Source organism: Ranitomeya variabilis, chromosome 2, assembly GCF_051348905.1.
Source record: "Ranitomeya variabilis isolate aRanVar5 chromosome 2, aRanVar5.hap1, whole genome shotgun sequence".
Lineage (NCBI taxonomy): Eukaryota > Metazoa > Chordata > Amphibia > Anura > Dendrobatidae > Ranitomeya > Ranitomeya variabilis.
Window position 1 is genome coordinate 663,692,521 of NC_135233.1, and position 21,637 is coordinate 663,714,157.

The window sequence follows — 21,637 nt, forward strand, 5'->3', positions numbered from 1 at the left end:
GAAGCACTGTGGCTTCAGGTGTGAGTGCCCGGTTGCAATTGCAGCGTGGACGCAAGCGAGCATCACAAAAAGATGAAGCTGATGCCATTATTGTCGATGGACTCCAACGGGTTGAGGACATGTGTCGTAGTGAACTCAAAGACCTGAGGCGGGAAATTACCGACTTGCAATCCCGCGAGTCTGTTTATTCTGCAAATGAGTGGAAGCTACTTTTTTTGTCCTATGTGCCTGTTGCACAAAATATCCCGGCACACAGAAACCTTTTGTTTAGGCAAAGACTGAATGACCTTCTTGAGGAATTTGTGGGCCCCCAGGAACCCGCTCCATCGAGAACAAGAAGCCTAGACATGCCGGCCTACAACCCTCAATATAGAGGCCGGGGTGAAACGAGCATGGAACATCAGAGACAAAGTAGCAGTCCATCATACAGTTGGGCAGACAATACGCCCGCACAATACCAGAGTCTATAGTACTGCTCACTGTCCACAGCCAGGTGCATCCTACTGCGTTTCACGTTTTGTTGGTGAATAATTTTTGGCACCCAATGTTATGTGTGTTTTTTTACATCCCTATGGGATATCATATTAAAATGTGTAGCAACAGTTCTTTCATACACATTCTGAAACTTTAGTAAAATGTTTAAAATATATGATTCTTGTATGACTTTAACTTTGAGCACAACATAATAACATGAAAGTAATAACTTTTTACAAGACATAAGGTTGTGGGAAATAAAACAAACCAAAAAAAACCCAAACACTTTAAAACAAAACAGCAGGACACAGCTTCAGACTTTAAATAAATTTCACACGTGTCTGTCTTGCCATGGAACATGCCCTTCATGTGTGAAGTAGTGTGCAAATTGGTCACGAATCCTCATTATTTGAGCTGTAGACCGAACTGCAGTAGATTCAATGCTAATGAGGTTCGACTCGCATTCATCGGGGTCAACCACCTGGGGTTCATGTCTGGCCACAAAATTATGCAGACAGATGCATGCCTTCACAACACGGTCCACATTTTCTGGTTGCAGTTGCATGCAAGTTAGTAGAATTCGCAATTTTAATGTCAAAATACCAAATGCACACTCCACATAACGTCCTGCCCGGCTCAAGCGATAATTAAAAATGCGCTTGGTGGAGTTCAGACTGCGGCTTGAGTACGGCTTGAGGAGATTTTGTCCAAGTTGGAACGCCTCATCACCAACTAAAACATATGGCAAACTTGGGTCTTCGGTCCCCGGTAGAGGTCGTGATGAGGGTAAGTTAAAATTGTTGCTGTACAAACATCTCCCCGTGTTGGAGTCTCTGAAGACTCTGGAATCGTGTCACCACCTCGCGGTCCGGGGCACCTACTTTCTCTTCCCCGCCTGTTCTTACCTCCTCCGGTTCTGTCCTGAGCCAGCAGGGTCACGCTCCGGTCATCCGCCGGCGCTCCGGGGTCCATCCCTGCAGACATGCGGCCCGGGTCCTTGCTCCCATGTCTGCTGCACTTCCTCGTTCCTCTCCCTCTCCTAGGGAGTGCATAGGGGGCGGGCAGGCCAGCTCTCTGGCTTCTTAAACGGCCAGCCCGTTCCTACTCACTGCCCCTCCTCCCGGCCTATCACCTGCAGGCTGGAGGGATAAAAGGATCTCAGTCACTCCTGGACTCCGCCTGGGCAACTTCTATTATCCTGAAGTTGCTGCTCCAGGTCTTGTCCTGCTATGCTTACCAATCCAGTTTGCTTGCCTTACTCTGTGTTCCTTTTTCCCCTAGGATCGTGTCTGGCCTTCTCGGCATCCTGTGTCCTGGATCCTGGACGATTCCCTGCAGTCTTCAGCCTGCTTCCTAGTTCCACGTTCTGCCCTGTCTTTTCAGTTCATTTCTCCCCAGCCTCGCAGGTCGGTTTAACACAGGTGTCTGCTTCATCGGACCCTCTATTGGTGGTCAAGGGGAAATCCCTGTATAGGGGTCACTCCAAGCCTTGGACTCCTTAGAGGCACCCTGGTGTTGTGGTCCTGTGGCCCTCCTTTGGGGAGTCTCCCCTAGTATTTGTATTACTTTACAATAAACCTTTTGAACCTGCTTTCTTGGTCTGGCTCTCCCTTCCTGGTATCAGCAACCGCTGTATTTGCGGTCCAGAGGGTCCACCCGATAGACCCATCTGTAGGGCGTGACAGATTTTGCCCAGGCCATGGACCCCGCTGATGCCAGGTTCGATGCTCAGAGGGAGCTTGCTAGTCTCCGCCAGAGCCAGGAACAGGTTGTTGTGTTCATGCGGACCCTTGAGGCCCGTCTAGGTTCCCCTCAGGGGGTGGATGCATCTTACTCCTCTCATCTTGCAGATCTACATCAGGAGCTGGATCAACAAGGACGGATACAGACCCAGATGCTGGAGTACATGACGTCTGTTGACGAGCGGCTCTCGAATCTACAGCGGTCTCCTCCTGCCCCGGTTACTGCACCCGTGTTGGATCCCGTTGCCGTAGGAGGCGTCTTCTCTTCCCCTCGTCTCTGCAAACCCACCAGGTACTCTGGGGATCCAAAAATGTGCAGGGGTTTCATCAACCAATGCCAGCAGCATTTCAGGCTTCTCCCTCATCAATACCCTACGGATGTGGCGAAAGTGGCCTTTCTGGCATCACACCTGGAGGGCGAGGCCTTGGCCTGGTTCAACCCACTACTGGAGAGAGAGGACCCCATTGTATCTGATCTGCGGTCCTTCTTGGACACCTTCCGGAAGATCTTTGATGAGCCAGGTCGATTGGCTTCGGCCACGGAGGAGTTGTTCAGCTTACAGCAAGGTACTCTCTCGGTTGGCCAATACGCCATACAGTTTCGCACTTTGGCTTCGGAGCTTCGCTGGTCTGACGAGCCCCTGATCGGTGTCTTCCGGAGAGGGTTATCCAGTCGCCTGAAGGACGAGCTTGCCGTACGAGACCTCCCCGATACCCTGGACGAATACATCTCCCTTGCCGTCCGGATGGACCGCCGCCTACAAGAACGCACCAAGGAGAGAGCCCAGGAGAGAAGACCACCTCGATTGGCACCCTCTTTACAGAGGCCCCTGTTACCAGGTAACGCCTCGTCTGCCGAAGCATCCGAACCCATGGAGGTGGATCGTCTCCGGCTGAGTCCCCGGGAGCGTGAGGAGAGAGTCGCCCGGAGGTTGTGTCTCTATTGTGGTGGCTCCAACCACTTCCGCCGGCAATGTCCCAGAAGACCGGAAAACTCCTCCACCTAGGACAGGTAAGAGAGGCCATCCTAGGTGAGAGTGATACCTCTCTACCATTAACTGTTTCCATACAGGTGAAAATTGGTGACAGGCGGTTCTCAGAGTTGGCGTATTTGGACTCGGGATCTGCAGGTAACTTTATTCAGCGAGACATGGCTCTCCGCCTCGGCATCCCTATACACCCCCTGCAGCATCCCCGCACCATCACCTCCGTTGATGGGAGACCCATACAAGACTCCGTTGAGGGCATTACCAGTGAGGTGGAGATTCAGATCGGAGCTCTCCATACTGAGAGGATTGCCTTTCTCGTGCTACCCACTCTCTCCCCACCTTTCTTGCTCGGTCTGCCATGGCTGCGTATGCATGAGCCAGTCATAGACTGGCGAAGTGGGGAGATCCAGCGTTGGGGTTCGGCCTGCCATAGCCATTGCCTGCTGTCCGTCCGGCCTATCCGTTTGCCTCCCTCACCTACGTCCTTGCCTGGACTTCCGGAGGCCTACTGGGCATATGCGGACGTCTTCGATAAACGAGAAGCAGAGGTCTTGCCCCCGCACAGGCCTTATGATTGTCCCATCGATTTGGTTCCAGGTGCCTCTTTTCCTACAGGACGAATCTACCCACTGTCCCCTGCTGAGACCCAGGCGATGTCAGAATACGTCACAGACAGCTTGGCCCGGGGATTCATCCAGAGGTCCACATCCCCTGTCGGAGCCGGGTTCTTCTACGTGAAAAAGAAGGACGGGTCTTTGCGTCCTTGCATTGACTACCGTGGATTAAACGCCATCACGGTAAAGAATAAATACCCTCTGCCTCTTATTCCAGAACTCTTCGATCGGCTCCGGGGAGCCCGGTTGTTCACCAAGCTGGACCTGCGAGGGGCTTACAACCTTGTCCGCATCCGGGCCGGTGACGAGTGGAAAACCGCCTTCAACACCCGTGATGGGCACTTCGAATACCGGGTGATGCCCTTCGGACTGTGCAATTCACCAGCCGTCTTCCAGGAGTTCGTGAACGACGTCTTCCGTGACTTGCTGTACGTATGTGTTGTGGTATACCTAGATGACATCTTGGTTTTCTCCCCAGACCTACCCACACACAGAAGAGACGTCCGACGAGTTCTCCTTCGATTACGGGAGAACCGTTTGTACGCCAAGTATGAGAAATGCCTCTTCGAGCGGTCTTCTCTGCCGTTCCTTGGATACATCGTCTCTGACTCTGGGCTGGAGATGGATCCTGATAAAGTGTCGGCCATCATGAACTGGCCTCGGCCGGTCGGGATCAAAGCCATCCAGCGCTTCTTGGGATTCGCCAACTACTACCGGCAGTTTATCCCGCACTTCTCGGATCTGGTCAAACCCCTCACTGCACTCACACGCAAGGGAACACCTGCTAATGGATGGGCTCCAGAGGCTGAGTGCTCCTTCCAGGCACTCAAACGGGCCTTCTCCGCCGCACCAGCCCTGCACAGGCCCGTCGCTGAGAAGCAGTTCTTTCTGGAGGTGGACGCATCCTCCACAGGTGCCGGGGCCGTCCTCACGCAGAGAGCCGCCTCCGGACGTAAGGTCTCTTGCGGCTTCTTTTCGAAGGCCTTTTCCCCCTGTGAGCGGAATTACTCCATTGGTGACCGTGAGTTGCTTGCCATCAAAATGGCCTTGGAGGAGTGGCGTTACCTCCTAGAGGGAGCAGTGCACCCGGTGGTGATCTACACTGACCACAAGAACTTGGCCTATCTCCACTCTGCCCAGAGGCTCAATCCTCGCCAGGCCCGTTGGTCTTTATTCTTTGCTCGGTTTGATTACCGTCTTCATTTTCGTCCCGCAGCTAAGAATGTCAAGGCTGACGCCCTCTCCCGCTCTTTTCTTACCGACGATCATGAGGAGGAACCTCGTCCCATCATCGATCCATCCAAGGTGATCATGGTTGCACCGCTCCGACTGTCGCAGGTACCCCCAGGGAAGACGCTGGTGCCTGAACCTAATCGAGAACGCATCCTCCGCTGGGGACATTCCTCCTTACTAGCTGGGCACGCGGGTCTGACTAAGACCCTACAGTTGATCGGCCGGTACTACTGGTGGCCTGGGATGCGTCAAGAGGTGACAGACTACGTCTCTGCCTGTTCTTCCTGTGCCTGCAACAAGACCCCCAAACGGCTTCCCGCCGGTCAACTCTTGCCCTTGCCTGTACCATCAAAACCATGGCAACACATTGCAATGGACTTCATCACGGATCTTCCTGCATCCTCCGGGAATACTGTCATCTGGGTCGTGGTGGACAGATTTTCCAAGATGGGTCACTTCGTTTCTCTGCCTGGTCTTCCTTCGGCACCCAAGCTGGCCGAGTTGTTTGTTCTACATATCCTCCGGTTGCATGGGTTACCCTCCAACATTGTTTCCGATAGGGGAGTTCAATTCGTGTCCCGATTCTGGCGGTCTCTCTGCAGGAAACTCGATATTACCTTGGACTTCTCTTCGGCTTATCATCCACAGACTAACGGACAGGTGGAACGGGTAAACCAGGTGTTGGCAGGTTATCTACGGCACTTTGTCAACGCACACCACGACAACTGGACGTCCCTACTGCCTTGGGCGGAGTTCTCGTACAATAATCATGTTGGTGAGTCTTCACGTAACACTCCATTCTTTATTGTATATGGGCAGCACCCGAGGATCCCGACCCCCTTGGACATCGCTACTACCAATCCTGCAGCAGAGGCCGTGGCTCGTGACTTCGCCGACATCTGGAACAAGACTCGTGTAGCTCTTGAGAAAGCATCCCAGCGTATGAAGGACCATGCCAACAAAAGAAGACTTGATGCCCAGATGTTTCAACCGGGTGACAAGGTATGGTTATCAGCCAAGTACGTCCGCCTTAAGGTGCCCTCCTTCAAGCTCGGACCTCGGTACATCGGACCGTTCGAGGTGTCCCGGAGACTCAACGATGTGTGCTATCAGCTACGACTGCCTCCTTCTCTGCGAATACATAATTCTTTCCACCGTTCCCTCCTCAAGCCTGTGATCCTCAACCGCTTCTCCCAGGATCCGGGAGAGCGTCCTCCTCCTATATCGGCCAATGACGAGTATGAGGTCAGTGCCATTCTGGACGTGAAGAAGAGAGGGCGTGCCACATGGTACCTGGTCGACTGGAAGGGGTTTGGTCCTGAGGAGAGGTCCTGGGAACCGGAGGGCAACATCCATGCTCCTCGTCTCCTACGTCGGTTCCTTGCCAGTCGCCGCCCGGGGGGGCCTGGAGGGGGGGGTACTGTCACCACCTCGCGGTCCGGGGCACCTACTTTCTCTTCCCCGCCTGTTCTTACCTCCTCCGGTTCTGTCCTGAGCCAGCAGGGTCACGCTCCGGTCATCCGCCGGCGCTCCGGGGTCCATCCCTGCAGACATGCGGCCCGGGTCCTTGCTCCCATGTCTGCTGCACTTCCTCGTTCCTCTCCCTCTCCTAGGGAGTGCATAGGGGGCGGGCAGGCCAGCTCTCTGGCTTCTTAAACGGCCAGCCCGTTCCTACTCACTGCCCCTCCTCCCGGCCTATCACCTGCAGGCTGGAGGGATAAAAGGATCTCAGTCACTCCTGGACTCCGCCTGGGCAACTTCTATTATCCTGAAGTTGCTGCTCCAGGTCTTGTCCTGCTATGCTTACCAATCCAGTTTGCTTGCCTTACTCTGTGTTCCTTTTTCCCCTAGGATCGTGTCTGGCCTTCTCGGCATCCTGTGTCCTGGATCCTGGACGATTCCCTGCAGTCTTCAGCCTGCTTCCTAGTTCCACGTTCTGCCCTGTCTTTTCAGTTCATTTCTCCCCAGCCTCGCAGGTCGGTTTAACACAGGTGTCTGCTTCATCGGACCCTCTATTGGTGGTCAAGGGGAAATCCCTGTATAGGGGTCACTCCAAGCCTTGGACTCCTTAGAGGCACCCTGGTGTTGTGGTCCTGTGGCCCTCCTTTGGGGAGTCTCCCCTAGTATTTGTATTACTTTACAATAAACCTTTTGAACCTGCTTTCTTGGTCTGGCTCTCCCTTCCTGGTATCAGCAACCGCTGTATTTGCGGTCCAGAGGGTCCACCCGATAGACCCATCTGTAGGGCGTGACAGATTGTTTGTCCGGCCATACGCACCAATATCCACAGCTACGAAACGGTATCTTGCATCCGCAATAGCCATCAAGATTATCGAGAAGTATTTTTTATAATTATAGTACAGGGACCCACTATGTGCTAGTTTCTGAATCCGAATGTGCTTGCCGTCAACGGCACCAATACAATTGGGGAAATTAGCCACATCCTCGAACTGTTGGGAAATCGCTAGCCACATTTCTGATGTCGGGGTTGGTAGCACAAGTGGTTGCAAGTTGTTCCAAATGGCATCACAAGTTTCCCGAACCAGTTGGCAAATTGTTGACTTCCCCAGTCTAAATTGGTAATGCAGTGACGCAAAAGATTCTCCGGTAGCCAGATATCTGTCGGCATTGAAAAAGAAAAAAAAAAAGGAAATTGTTTAGGATTTTAAAGGACAACTAAAAGGCTACATACAATAGAATATTCAAATGAACATTATGCCCCACGATACCTACATCTAGTCTTTGTCATTAGAATGAGAAAAAAAATGTATAACTAGATGGGTATTTCCTGAAGGAACTACAGATAGTGCTTTGGAATGGTGCCCGGGCTGCCCCTGCAAGACTTTCACACTTGGGTGCCCCTCAGGCGCTGGTTTGGTAGTTGTAGCCCCTCAGGGTTGAGGCTTGGTGGGCCGGGTCACTCTGGGTCCCATTTGGTGGGCCGGGTCACTCTGGGTCCGATTTGGTGGGCCGGGTCACTCTGGGTCCCATTTGGTGGGCCGGGTCACTCTGGGTCCCATTTGGTGGCCCGGGTCACTCTGGGTCCCATTTGGTGGCCCGGGTCACTCTGGGTCCCATTTGGTGGCCCGGGTCACTCTGGGTCCCATTTGGTGGCCCGGGTCACTCTGGGTCCCATTTGGTGGCCCGGGTCACTCTGGGTCCCATTTGGTGGGCCGGGTCACTCTGGGTCCCATTTGGTGGGCCGGGTCACTCTGGGTCCCATTTGGTGGGCCGGGTCACTCTGGGTCCCATTTGGTGGGCCGGGTCACTCTGGGTCCCATTTGGTGGGCCGGGTCACTCTGGGTCCCATTTGGTGGGCCGGGTCACTCTGGGTCCCATTTGGTGGGCCGGGTCACTCTGGGTCCCATTTGGTGGCCCGGGTCACTCTGGGTCCCATTTGGTGGCCCGGGTCACTCTGGGTCCCATTTGGTGGCCCGGGTCACTCTGGGTCCCATTTGGTGGCCCGGGTCACTCTGGGTCCCATTTGGTGGCCCGGGTCACTCTGGGTCCCATTTGGTGGCCCGGGTCACTCTGGGTCCCATTTGGTGGGCCGGGTCACTCTGGGTCCCATTTGGTGGGCCGGGTCACTCTGGGTCCCATTTGGTGGGCCGGGTCACTCTGGGTCCCATTTGGTGGGCCGGGTCACTCTGGGTCCCATTTGGTGGGCCGGGTCACTCTGGGTCCCATTTGGTGGGCCGGGTCACTCTGGGTCCCATTTGGTGGGCCGGGTCACTCTGGGTCCCATTTGGTGGCCCGGGTCACTCTGGGTCCCATTTGGTGGCCCGGGTCACTCTGGGTCCCATTTGGTGGCCCGGGTCACTCTGGGTCCCATTTGGTGGCCCGGGTCACTCTGGGTCCCATTTGGTGGCCCGGGTCACTCTGGGTCCCATTTGGTGGGCCGGGTCACTCTGGGTCCCATTTGGTGGGCCGGGTCACTCTGGGTCCCATTTGGTGGCCCGGGTCACTCTGGGTCCCATTTGGTGGCCCGGGTCACTCTGGGTCCCATTTGGTGGGCCGGGTCACTCTGGGTCCCATTTGGTGGGCCGGGTCACTCTGGGTCCCATTTGGTGGGCCGGGTCACTCTGGGTCCCATTTGGTGGGCCGGGTCACTCTGGGTCCCATTTGGTGGGCCGGGTCACTCTGGGTCCCATTTGGTGGGCCGGGTCACTCTGGGTCCCATTTGGTGGCCCGGGTCACTCTGGGTCCCATTTGGTGGCCCGGGTCACTCTGGGTCCCATTTGGTGGCCCGGGTCACTCTGGGTCCCATTTGGTGGCCCGGGTCACTCTGGGTCCCATTTGGTGGCCCGGGTCACTCTGGGTCCCATTTGGTGGCCCGGGTCACTCTGGGTCCCATTTGGTGGCCCGGGTCACTCTGGGTCCCATTTGGTGGCCCGGGTCACTCTGGGTCCCATTTGGTGGCCCGGGTCACTCTGGGTCCCATTTGGTGGCCCGGGTCACTCTGGGTCCCATTTGGTGGCCCGGGTCACTCTGGGTCCCATTTGGTGGCCCGGGTCACTCTGGGTCCCATTTGGTGGCCCGGGTCACTCTGGGTCCCATTTGGTGGCCCGGGTCACTCTGGGTCCCATTTGGTGGCCCGGGTCACTCTGGGTCCCATTTGGTGGCTCGGGTCACTCTGGGTCCCATTTGGTGGCCCGGGTCACTCTGGGTCCCATTTGGTGGCCCGGGTCACTCTGGGTCCCATTTGGTGGCCCGGGTCACTCTGGGTCCCATTTGGTGGCCCGGGTCACTCTGGGTCCCATTTGGTGGCCCGGGTCACTCTGGGTCCCATTTGGTGGCCCGGGTCACTCTGGGTCCGATTTGGTGGCCCGGGTCACTCTGGGTCCGATTTGGTGGCCCGGGTCACTCTGGGTCCGATTTGGTGGCCCGGGTCACTCTGGGTCCGATTTGACGGGCGGCGCCACTCTGGGTCCGATTTGGCGGGCGGCGCCACTCTGGGTCCGATTTGGCGGGTGGCGCCACTCTGGGTCCGATTTGGCGGCCCGGGTCACTCTGGGTCCGATTTGGCGGGCGGCGCCACTCTGGGTCCGATTTGGCGGGCGGCGCCACTCTGGGTCCGATTTTGCGGGCGGCGCCTCTCTGGGTCCGATTTGGCGGGCGGCGCCACTCTGGGTCCGATTTGGCGGGCGGCGCCACTCTGGGTCCGATTTGGCGGGCGGCGCCACTCTGGGTCCGATTTGGCGGGCGGCGCCACTCTGGGTCCGATTTTGCGGGCGGCGCCACTCTGGGTCCGATTTGGCGGGCGGCGCCTCTCTGGGTCCGATTTGGCGGGCGGCGCAACTCTGGGTCCGATTTGGCGGGCGGCGCCACTCTGGGTCCGATTTGGCGGGCGGCGCCACTCTGGGTCCGATTTGGCGGGCGGCGCCACTCTGGGTCCGATTAGGCGGGCGGCGCCACTCTGGGTCCGATTTGGCGGGCGGCGCCACTCTGGGTCCGATTTGGCGGGCGGCGCCACTCTGGGTCCGATTTGGCGGGCGGCGCCACTCTGGGTCCGATTTGGCGGGCGGCGCCACTCTGGGTCCGATTTGGCGGGCGGCGCCACTCTGGGTCCGACTTGACGGGCGGCGCCACTCTGGGTCCGATTTGGCAAGCGGGGGCACTCTGGTCCGATTTGGTGGGCTGGGTCCGATTTGGTGAGCGGGGCAATAATGATAAGACTACAGATAGGGCTTTGTAATTGTGCTGTACTGTCACTTTAAGAGCTGATATTATCTGACAAAACTTGTGACCTGGTGGGCTGGTAGAGTTTATAGGCGTTGGCATAGTAACTGGGTCTCACTGCGCATATCAATGAGGTAATCAGCCAGGTGGCAGTTATTTTTAGAAATTGCCTCAGAAATCAGGCCCATTGTAAACGTATTGGAAAATTTCCCTATTGAAATGCATTGAGACACTTTTTTCAAACGCAAATTGCGCCAAAACTACAAATCCGATCGACACGAAAAATACTTAGCACACCTCTCAAGAACGCTGGCTTCGAAATGACACCTCACTGGAGTCTGTGAGTTTAGCGGTTCGGGCCGCATTACGTGCGGACTGAATAATAATAATAAGAATAAGAAGTTTACCACGGTGGAATAACAGTATAGTGCTTTGTTCCAAAGCACTATAATTACCTCACAGTCACTACTAAACGTTCCTCCGCACAGATGCTTTCAAGGAAAGTGCTGCGATGATGATGTATCTCAGCCTTCACGTGTGAGAGCAGAACATCAAAGGTCTCAATGGACATCCGTAGATAGCGTTGGAATTTTGAAGGGTGATCCCGAAGCTGAAGGTACAGGGTGTGAAAGGCACCATATGTACTCCGCAAGAAATTCACTTCGTGGATCCAATATCTCCTTTGCGAACTACGCTTTCTCTGGCGAAGTCGCAACCGCATCAAGCGAAATCTAACGAGCTCAGACACAAACATCTTGCTAGCAAAAGTTCACTCAATGCTTTCAAAATGGAGAATGAGTCTACACCCACACCCCGATGATGACAAAAGGAGAAAAAAAAAAAACAACAAAAAAAAAAACTTTATTGACTGTGACAAACGCAGACAAACGGATACATCGCGAACGGACATCCAAATGAGGGAAAACGGGGTCACAATCGTTAACGCAAGCGTTAACGTGATGCCGATTTTTCAACAAAATTTAACCTTTTCTGTACATGCGTTTAACGGATCCGTTTAACGCCATGTACTTGATGCAATGTGAACCTAGCCTAAGGCTGCCGTCACACTAGCAGTATTTGGTCAGTATTTTACATCAGTATTTGTAAGCTAAAACCAGGAATGGAACAATCAGAGGAAAAGTATAATAGAAACATATGCACCACTTCTGCATTTATCACCCACTCCTGGTTTTGGCTTACAAATACTGATGTAAAATACTGACCAAATACTGCTAGTGTGATGGCAGCCTAATAGTCCTGTCAGCCGCCACCTGCTCTCATTGTTCTCACTTGAATACAACTCTCATCATTCTCCTCTGCTCGCGCTGATTACCGGCAGAGCAGGGGAGAATGATGAGAGTGGTCTTCAGCGCCGGGGAACAGCGCTTACTGTAGTGCTGCTTCTCAGGGGCCTGGACGTGTCACACGGATGACATCCGAGTGTGTCATCCATTTGCACGTGTGCGGGACATTTTGCGGTAAAAAACGGACATGTCTACGTGTGGGTCACAAGGACACATGGTCTGTGGAAACACACTGACATATGCACAGACCCATTCACTTGAATTGGTCTACCTGTGTTAGTGTCTCTGGTACATGTGAAACCTGTCACCACACGTACCGGAGACACGGACATTTGAAAGAGACCTAAGTCAGAGTTACTAAAGTTCACATCTGATCCATGGGAAAATATTGCCATCTAGTGTCAAACACAGGAACTTCACATGCAATGCATTAAGAAAATATTTACATGTAAGGCCAAATTCACACATCGCAGATTCGGAATAATTTACTGAACGATGCAAGTCAATGGGTTTTTAAAAAAAAAAATCTGCACAAAAATAAAAGCATGCTGCGGATTGCAAGGTTGCAGCATTCTCATTTTTGTTTGGATTTTCAATGCAGATTTATTTATTTTTCTTACCTATTAATTCCCAAAATTCATCATAGTTTCCACTGGGGTTCATGATCTAAATTCCCTATCATTGGAGTGTAGAAGGAAACTGGAGACTTCAGAGGAAACCCTTGCGAAGGTGGGGAAAGAATGCAAACACCGTGCAGATGTGGTCGCAGATGGGATTTTATCTCCGGACCCAGTGCTACAAGGGTACATCACCCGACTCAGTGCTTAGTAATGGACTTGGGTGACACTTCTATTTCTGCAGCATACATTTTCTGCAATGTGTGTATGTATGCATAATGAGAATTACTTAAAGAAAATGTGCAATAAAAATATTATTTATCGCCATTCAACCTCCAAAAATCAAACCAGCAAATCCACATAGAATTATTTGTCTATTCAATGTCCAAACATTATTAGACTTAGGCCTGGACATAGATGAAGAACACAAAGCATGGCTGTCCATTTCACCACGTCTGCAGAAGCAGGGCTGTGGAGTCAGTCGGAGCCCAATTTGGTGGAGTCGGTGTCATGGAAATGGAGTAGTCGGAGTTTTGGCTTACCGACTCCACACCCTGTGCAGGAGGGCCCACACCTAGTGATAGATAGACCTGCAGGCCTCTAAAACAAGAGTGTGTCCACCTACGTATCTAACATCTAGTATACCAATATATCAGCACAGCTCTGGTCCCCTTCTGTTAGCAGGACTGACACACACCTTTAGTATCGGAGACGTGTAGCCCCCCAGAGCTTTCCCCAGTAATAGGCAGTCGGGGCATTTCTATAGGTAATCCCCCCACTGATATAATGTACACTGTCTCCTTCTCTCGCAGCGTCCACATCCTGCAGCGGAGCCTGTTCCCGCTACCAGTTTATCTGTGACGACGGCTGCTGCATAGATATCACACTGGCCTGTGACCGAGTGGTGCAGTGTCCGGATGGCTCTGACGAAGCCTTCTGCCAGAACCGTGAGTCATTCTGCACCACATTCAGGAGCATCAAGTCATGACTTGAGGCATCACACCTGCTGATGCTTCATGAAAGCTGCCATCGTATGTCTTGTCAACAGCAGCCATAATCTTGTCTTCAGAAGGACGGACTCGTTCACATGTGTTCGGTATTTGCGGCCCACTTCATTATTGCTTTTAGTCTCGTTCTTTTGCATTTGTGCCCAATTCTGGTTTTAATTTTTACCTTTTTTGAAAGTCTATTTAATGTGTTTTCTTTATCGCCTCTCATTGGGGGACACAGGAACCATGGGGTGTATGCTGCTGCCACTAGGAGGCTGACACTATGCAAATAAAAAAGTTAGCTCCTCCTCTGCAGTGTACACCCCACCGACTGGCATTATACTCTCCAGTTTAGCTTAGTGTCAGTAGGAGGTGGACACGGGTCTTTCATTAGACCCTTTTCTACCTCAATGTGCGTCGTTTCTTTTCAGGTTTTCCGGAGGGATACAGGGTGAACAGTCACACCTGTAGTCCCACAAGGCGGACTATGAGTACGGCGTGTACTGCCACCCCGTATCCTCATAGATCCCTATCCAGGACCAAGATCCTAGCACACAAGCGTGCTCAGAAGTCCGGTCCTGGCTCCGTCCCCCAACCCACTCGCCCACCAGAGCCTGTCGGTCGGAGGAGACGAGGACGTCCATCACAGAGCCGTGGACGTCTCATTCCCCCCAGGTTAGTAGCGGACGACGTGGGATGTTTAGGTGAGTATTTCCCTAAACTTCCCAGATTTTCCCCTGTTCTCCCCCGCAATGTGGGGGAATAGAAGTTCCATTAATGCGCGGGGGGCTCCCAAGCAAGACTGGAGGCGCCTTGCGTTCACCGAGCAGAGGAGCTCACGCAGCACTCCCTCATCTCTTCTGCACAGCACGATCTGCGCAGAATACAGCATCTCAGGGCAGGACTTCTCCATCGACAAGTGGGACTTCTTACAGGACCGGGTCCGTGAGTAGCTGCTCTGCAGACTGACACCCCCCTCTGCCCCACTGTCCCCTAACCGCTGGCATTTTCTTCAGGGACCTCTCAAGATGTCTAACTCTAAAGGGGGCCGCTCTCGTCCTCCTACTTCTTCAGCTTCTGTCTTAGTCAAGTACTTTGCATGTTCGTCCTGTAACAGCAAACTTCCCTCAGGTCAGTCCTCTCCGCTCTGTCAGGCCTGCAGCAACCCAATTGTTCCCACTGCCCAGGTTCCCCCGGCTGATCCGCCCGAGAGTGATACCCCCATCCCAGGCTGGGCCTCCACTCTGTCTCAATCGGTGGCCGATTTAACACGGGTGTCTCAAACTCTGGTGTCCGTGCTGGATCGATTACCTCTGCAGACCCCCGCAGTAGCCAGCGGGTCCCAGGAACCACCGCCCGAGCCCTCCTTGATACGCCACAAAAGGTCCAGGCAGGACTGTCGGTCTGAGTCCTCTTCGCGTTCCATCTCGCCACACGGCCCTCCCCTGCGGTCGGTGTCCCCCCGATCCTCCTCCCCTGAGTCAGGCGAGGCTCTCTCTGATGCGCCCTCGGAGGATATTTCGGAGCTGGATTCTAACCAAATCGCCACTATGAGGGATATGGTCCAGAATCTCATTGGGGCAATAAACCAAACCTGTGGCATCAAGGATCCCTCTACGGAACCCGCAGATCAGGCGGTTTCGTTTAGACGGGCCAAACCACCTTCCAAGTTTTTTGCTCCTCATCCTGAATTCGTGGAAATCTTGTCCAGAGAGAGAGAGAGAGAACCCGACCAGACGTTTTCAGAGGGGAAAACGCCTGGGTGTGTTATATCCTTTTCCTCCAGAACTTACCGCCAATTGGACGGTCTCTCCCTCGGTGGATCCCCCTGTTTCCAGGCTGTCCACCAACACGGTGCTTCCACTGTCTGGCGGAGCATCTCTGAAGGACTCTAACGATAGAGTTGTAGAATCCTTTGCGAAGTCAGCCTTTGAAGCGGCTGCGGCAGCGCTATGCCCAGCTTTTGCTTCTACTTGGGTTTCTAAATCTATTTCCAAATGGGCCAAAGATCTCCGTCGAGGTATCCTGGACGGGGCGCCTCCCGCGCAACTAGCGGAGCTTGCCAACCAAATTTCCCACGCTGGTGAATACCTGGTCTCCGCCTCCCTGGATACCGCGTCTTGTGCGGCTCAGGCTTCCAGCAATGCTGTTGCCATCCGCCGGACCGTTTGGCTCAAGGCCTGGCAGGCGGACTTATCTTCCAAGAAGTCACTTACCAGCCTGCCCTTCCAGGGCTCTTGTCTATTTGGTTCCCAGCTGGACCAAATCATTAAGGACGCCACCGGAGGTACAAGTTCTCTTCTCCCCCAGGCTAAGCCTCGTCGCCCTCCTAGACGGCAGTTTCGTCCCTTCCGGCCTTTTCGCCGTTTTGCGGCGTCTAGCTCCTTTTCCCAGCAGCAACAGAGGCCACAGGCACGTCAAGAGAAGAAGGCGGTGTCCTTTAGACCCACTCCGTCCTGGCGTCCTCGCTATTCCCAGGGTAGATCCTCCAGGTCCAGGACTGGAAGATCCACCTCTGCATGACTCTCAGCAAGACTCCAGCCCAACTCCCAGGATGGGCGGCCGTCTTCTCTTTTTCAGGGACGTCTGGCTTTCCGCAGTAGAGGACGCATGGGTCAGGGAAGTTGTATCTTCGGGATACAAGATCGAGTTCGTTTCACGACCCCGGGATCGTTTCTTCGAATCCCGTCCTCCAAGAGATCCCGCTTTAGTTCCGGGCTTCTTTGCAGCCATCGCTTCTCTCCTCAAAGCCGGGGTTATCGTTCCCGTACCAGAAAAAGAACGTTTCACGGGTTTCTACTCGAACCTTTTTGTGGTACCGAAAAAGGACGGCAAGGTTCGTCCCATTCTGGACCTCAAATTGCTGAACAGGAGAGTTCATCTGAGACGCTTCAGGATGGAATCTCTTCGTTTCAGTAATTGCTTCCATGGAGGCCCAGGAATTTCTGTGCTCAATCGACATCCAGGACGCCTACCTACATGTCCCGATTTTTCCTGGACATCACCGTTTCCTGCGCTTTGCAGTGCTCCGGGAACATTTTCAGTTCGTTGCCCTGCCGTTCGGCCTCGCAACCGCGCCAAGGGTGTTCACAAAGATCATGGCAGCACTGATGGCCATCTTGAGGGTCAGAGGCCTGGTCCTTTTTCCTTACCTCGACGACATCCTCATCAAGGCTCCGTCCTTTGCTCAGGCTCACGAAAGCCTGTCTATTCTTATCGACACCTTAGTCCGTTTCGGGTGGCTGGTCAACCGGAAGAAGTCCTGCCTTATCCCTTCTCAGCGCATCATCTTTCTGGGCATGCTCTTCGACACTCGCCAGTCCAGAGTCTTCCTTCCCAAAGACAAGAAATCCACTCTTTTTCGGGACATACGCTTGCTCCAGGGTCCTCGGCCTCTCTCTCTCCGTTCGGCCATGAGGGCTCTGGGGAGGATGGTAGCAACATTGGAAGCGATTCCCTTCGCCCAATTTCACTCGCGGCCCCTCCAGCAAGCCATTCTGTCTCAATGGGACAGGTCTGTCTTCTCCCTGGATCGGCCAATCCGTCTCTCTTCTCGGGTCAAACAGTCTCAACTGGTGGCTGACGTCACCTCTTGTCTCCCAGGGCAGGTCCTTTCTTCCAGTTCACTGGCAGGTGGTAACGACAGACGCCAGCCTGCTCGGCTGGGGTGCGGTGTTTCGCCACCTAACAGTCCAGGGCCGTTGGTCGTCGCAGGAGTCGTCTCTGCCAATCAATGTCCTCGAAATTCGGGCCATTTTTCTGTCCCTCCGCCACTGGGAAACTATTCTCAGGGGCCTGCCAGTCCGGGTCCAGACGGACAACGCCACGGCCGTGGCATATGTCAACCATCAGGGGGGGACCCGGAGCTCCCTAGTCCTTGCCGAGGTCTCCAGGATCCTCCTTTGGGCAGAGGCTACAGTTCCAGTGATATCGGCGGTGCATATCCCCGGCGTGGACAACTGGGCCGCCGACTTCCTCAGCCGCGAGGGCCTCGCGGCAGGGGAATGGTCCTTGCATTCGGAGGTCTTCCATCAGATTTGTCTTCGATGGGGGACTCCGGACGTGGACCTCACGGCGTCTCGAATGAACAGGAAGGTTCCGCAGTTCGTCTCCAGGTCTCGCGATCCTCTCGCAGTGGGCGTCGATGCTCTGGCCATCCCTTGGTCACAGTTCGGGCTGCCTTACCTGTTTCCACCCCTCCCACTTCTTCCCAAACTGTTGAAGAAGATCAAAGCGGAAGGAGTGCCGGTCATCCTGATCGCCCCGGATTGGCCCAGGAGAGCTTGGTTCGCAGAGCTCGTCAACCTTCTCGCGGACGCCCCCTGGCGCCTTCCAGACAGGCCCGATCTGCTGTCTCAGGGTCCGATCTGCCACCCGAATTCTCGGTCGCTCAGTTTAACGGCGTGGCTGTTGAGACCGCGGTTCTAAGAGCGTCCGGCCTTTCAGACCGGGTGATTCATACCATGATTCAGGCTCGGAAGCCTTCGTCTTCCAGGATCTACTACCGTACTTGGAAGGCTTACTTCCGTTGGTGCGAGTCCAACCGCGTTCCATCCATGACCTTTTCCCTGCCTTCTCTTTTGGCCTTCCTTCAGGCAGGACTGGATTCGGGCCTGGCTCTTAGCTCCCTGAAGGGCCAGGTTTCTGCGCTTTCCATCCTCTTTCAGAAGACTTCTCGGCCACAGGTTAAGACCTTCCTTCAAGGAGTGGCCCACACTGTCCCGCCGTACAGGGCCCCTGTGGATGCATGGGATTTGAACCTGGTACTGGACGTCCTGAGGGTTTCTCCCTTTGAGCCCCTTCGGGAGATTCCTCTATCAGTTCTATCTTGGAAGGTGTCCTTTCTTGTGGCCATCACGTCTATTCGCCGCGTTTCCGAGTTGGCGGCTCTGTCTTGCCGACCTCCGTTTTTGGTCATTCACCAGGATAAGGTGGTCTTCCGACCTCCACCTTCTTTTCTTCCTATTTCAACCTTCCACCTCAACGAGGACATCATTTTACCTTCCTATTGCCCAGCTCCGACTCATCCTCTGGAGCGCTCTTTGAACAAGCTGGACCTTGTCAGGGCTGTGAGGATCTACCTGGATAGAACCTCCACTTTTCGAAAGACTGATTCCTTTTTCGTCATTCCTGATGGCACGCGCAGAGGCCAACCGGCTTCTAAGGCGACTATTGCTCGCTGGATCAGAATGGCAATTTTCGAGGCTTACCGGGTCAAGAACAGAGTGCCCCCTCCTGGGATTAAAGCTCACTCTACCCGGGCAGTTGGCGCCTCCTGGGCGGTGCGCCACAGGGCTTCCGCTCTACAGCTTTGCAAAGCGGCAACTTGGTCTTCCATCCACACGTTCGCCAAATTTTACAAGGTCCATACCTACGCTTCGGCGGATGCCAGCCTAGGCAGAAGGATCTTGCAGGCGGCAGTGGTGAGTCCTCTGACCTGATGGAAGTCTGTTTTTCCCGCCCTTGGGACTGCTTTGGGACGTCCCATGGTTCCTGTGTCCCCCAATGAGAGGCGATAAAGAAAACAGGATTTTTTGGTTGCTTACCGTAAAATCTGTTTCTTGGAGCCTCCATTGGGGGACACAGCTCCCTCCCAATGTTTTCTGTTATATGTTTTTATGACTGTTCTTATGTTTACAATTCTCAAGTTTGTGGTTATGGTTTTTCAATCTTGTTTCTTATCTCCTACTGCTTTCTCACTAACTGAAGAGTATAATGCCAGTCGGTGGGGTGTACACTGCAGAGGAGGAGCTAACTTTTTTATTTGCATAGTGTCAGCCTCCTAGTGGCAGCAGCATACACCCCATGGTTCCTGTGTCCCCCAATGGAGGCTCCAAGAAACAGATTTTACGGTAAGCAACCAAAAAAATCCTGTTTTTGTTGTTGTTGTTTTTTCTACATTTATCATTGTGAGTGGGGTTTAGTGTTTCCAGATTTTTTTTGGGCCGATTCATAAAGTGCGATTTTTTTTTTTTTTTTTAAAGTTTCAACATTTTGGCAAAAATGTACTCCAGAATCCCCCTTCTCACCCACAGTAATTTTACATACGCCTGAACCTTTTTTTGTGCAAAATTTTACAATGTTTTAGTGGAACATGCAACATTTTGTGCTAAAAAGTCGCAAAAAGGAAAAGCCAAAAATAAAGATCATTTTTCAGTTTGTGCAAAATTCATGGCATTTTGAAGAATTTGGAGCCCAAAAAATTAATAATAATTAATACCACAAAAATGAAGAAAAGCACAGATGATGAATCTGGCCCTTTTATCTTCTTACGTGCAGACGTGCACAGTACACTATAGCCAGCTCCATGGGGTTACTATACTTTGTATATAGTATATACTGCAGAGCATGCAACTGCAGAACCTGTGGTGCTGCAGAGCCACTGCTAATCTCTTCCTACACAGCTACCAAATCTTCTCTTGTGCCTACACCTTATTGAATGACATATATAACTTTCTCATTTAGCCAAAAGAGGTTCTTCAGCAGCTGCTCTGTGTATTAGACAGTTTTGTGCCCCAGCTGCTGCAGCTCCTCTTTTGTATTGAAAAATGATCACATCTCACTTGTACACACAGAAACATGGCAGGATGCCGCTTGCAGTTTGTTGTTACTGTTAGCTTTGGATGCTGATGTCCGTATGTGTGATATATAACTAGTCAATCATATGTACTGCAGTCAGTTCTGGTCGGAAGACTGTGATTCACGTATCTGACAAGACGAACAACCATGGCACGGGAGGTGAGGTCAATAAAGAGCGAGAATCCGCTGTGGAAAAATCAAGAATCTCAGGACAGAAGATTTCAGTGTCCACCGGTGTAAAAAATCGGACGCTTCTCGAGGAACTGAATGTGGATAATAAATTCAAGACTGGTAAGATATTTAATGTAGCAGGTATGTGTCATATAGACAATCAAGAGATAGGACCTGGTGGTTCCAACATGGTTCCTAACATCCGGATTCCTTTTAATATCTTTATAGAGGTCGGAACTCTGATTTTCAGATCCCGTCCTCTATGTCTATGTATGAACACTGACTTATACAGCTCTAGTAGATCTGCCTGGAAAAAGTTCCTCAGCTCCCCCTAGTGGCAGCTGCCGGCAGAAGAATTTTTTTTTTTTTTAAAGGGAACCTGTCAGTAGGTTTTTATACCCCAAACTAATATGATCTATATTATGTTGCTGTAATACTGAATACCTTTGTTTTAGCAATTTGTGTTTCCTTTTCAAAGAAATTCCTGGTCCACTTTTTATGATAATGAGCCACAAGTGAAGGAATGACTGCTCCTGCCTGAGATTTCGGGTGGGGGGGCAGGTCACTGAAAGAAGATGGACCTGTCAGTCCGTGATGGGAGACCGTCAGCGGGCAGGGAATGAGGGAGAGACTCTGGAGAGCTGTAAGTGCAGGACCAAGCCCCTGCGGCTCATTAGCATAAAAATTGGATTTATCTGAAAAGGAAATGCAGATTGCTAAAATAAAGTTATTAATTTACTCTGCATTACAGCGACTTAAAATAAATATTATTTTGGGTTATAAAAAACTGCTGACAGGTTACAGATAAGCTAAGAAGTGGCAGCATGACATTATCTTCAGTATTATTGTTTCCTATGATTCACTTTGAAATGCTTTTAGGAGTGGTCATAAAACATTTTAGGGATCATCCGAAAAATAAATTACTCAAATACTTCAGATGTCTAGAAATAATATATAAGCCAATGAATAAGAATTAATTCATACAATTACTAAACTTATAATGGCCACTATGGTTTATATGACCGTAATGTTTAGCAAAGGAAATATATCTGTTCTTAGATATTATGTATTTTGCCTTTGTGTAGGAGCCATTATACCTTCCACAACGTTGGACCCAAGTGGAAGCATGAAAGTGGAACCAGGTATATTTCTGATTTTGTATATTTCCAGTTACAAAAACAACTTGCTTTTTAATGCTGTTATTGAGTGACCTGTAGATGGATTAAAGGGGTTTTTGAGTACGCAA

General features: G+C 52.5%; 1 protein-coding gene across 1 annotated transcript in view; it reads left to right on the forward strand.

The window, feature by feature from the left end:
• Positions 1 to 21,637, forward strand: part of LRP11 (LDL receptor related protein 11) — a 67,612-nt gene that overhangs the window by 18,104 nt on the left and 27,871 nt on the right. The window contains exons 4-6 of the mRNA XM_077289231.1: positions 13,465 to 13,599; positions 20,317 to 20,511; positions 21,477 to 21,533. Coding sequence (XP_077145346.1) covers positions 13,465 to 13,599; positions 20,317 to 20,511; positions 21,477 to 21,533 — 387 coding nt within the window. The remainder of the gene's footprint in view (positions 1 to 13,464; positions 13,600 to 20,316; positions 20,512 to 21,476; positions 21,534 to 21,637) is intronic.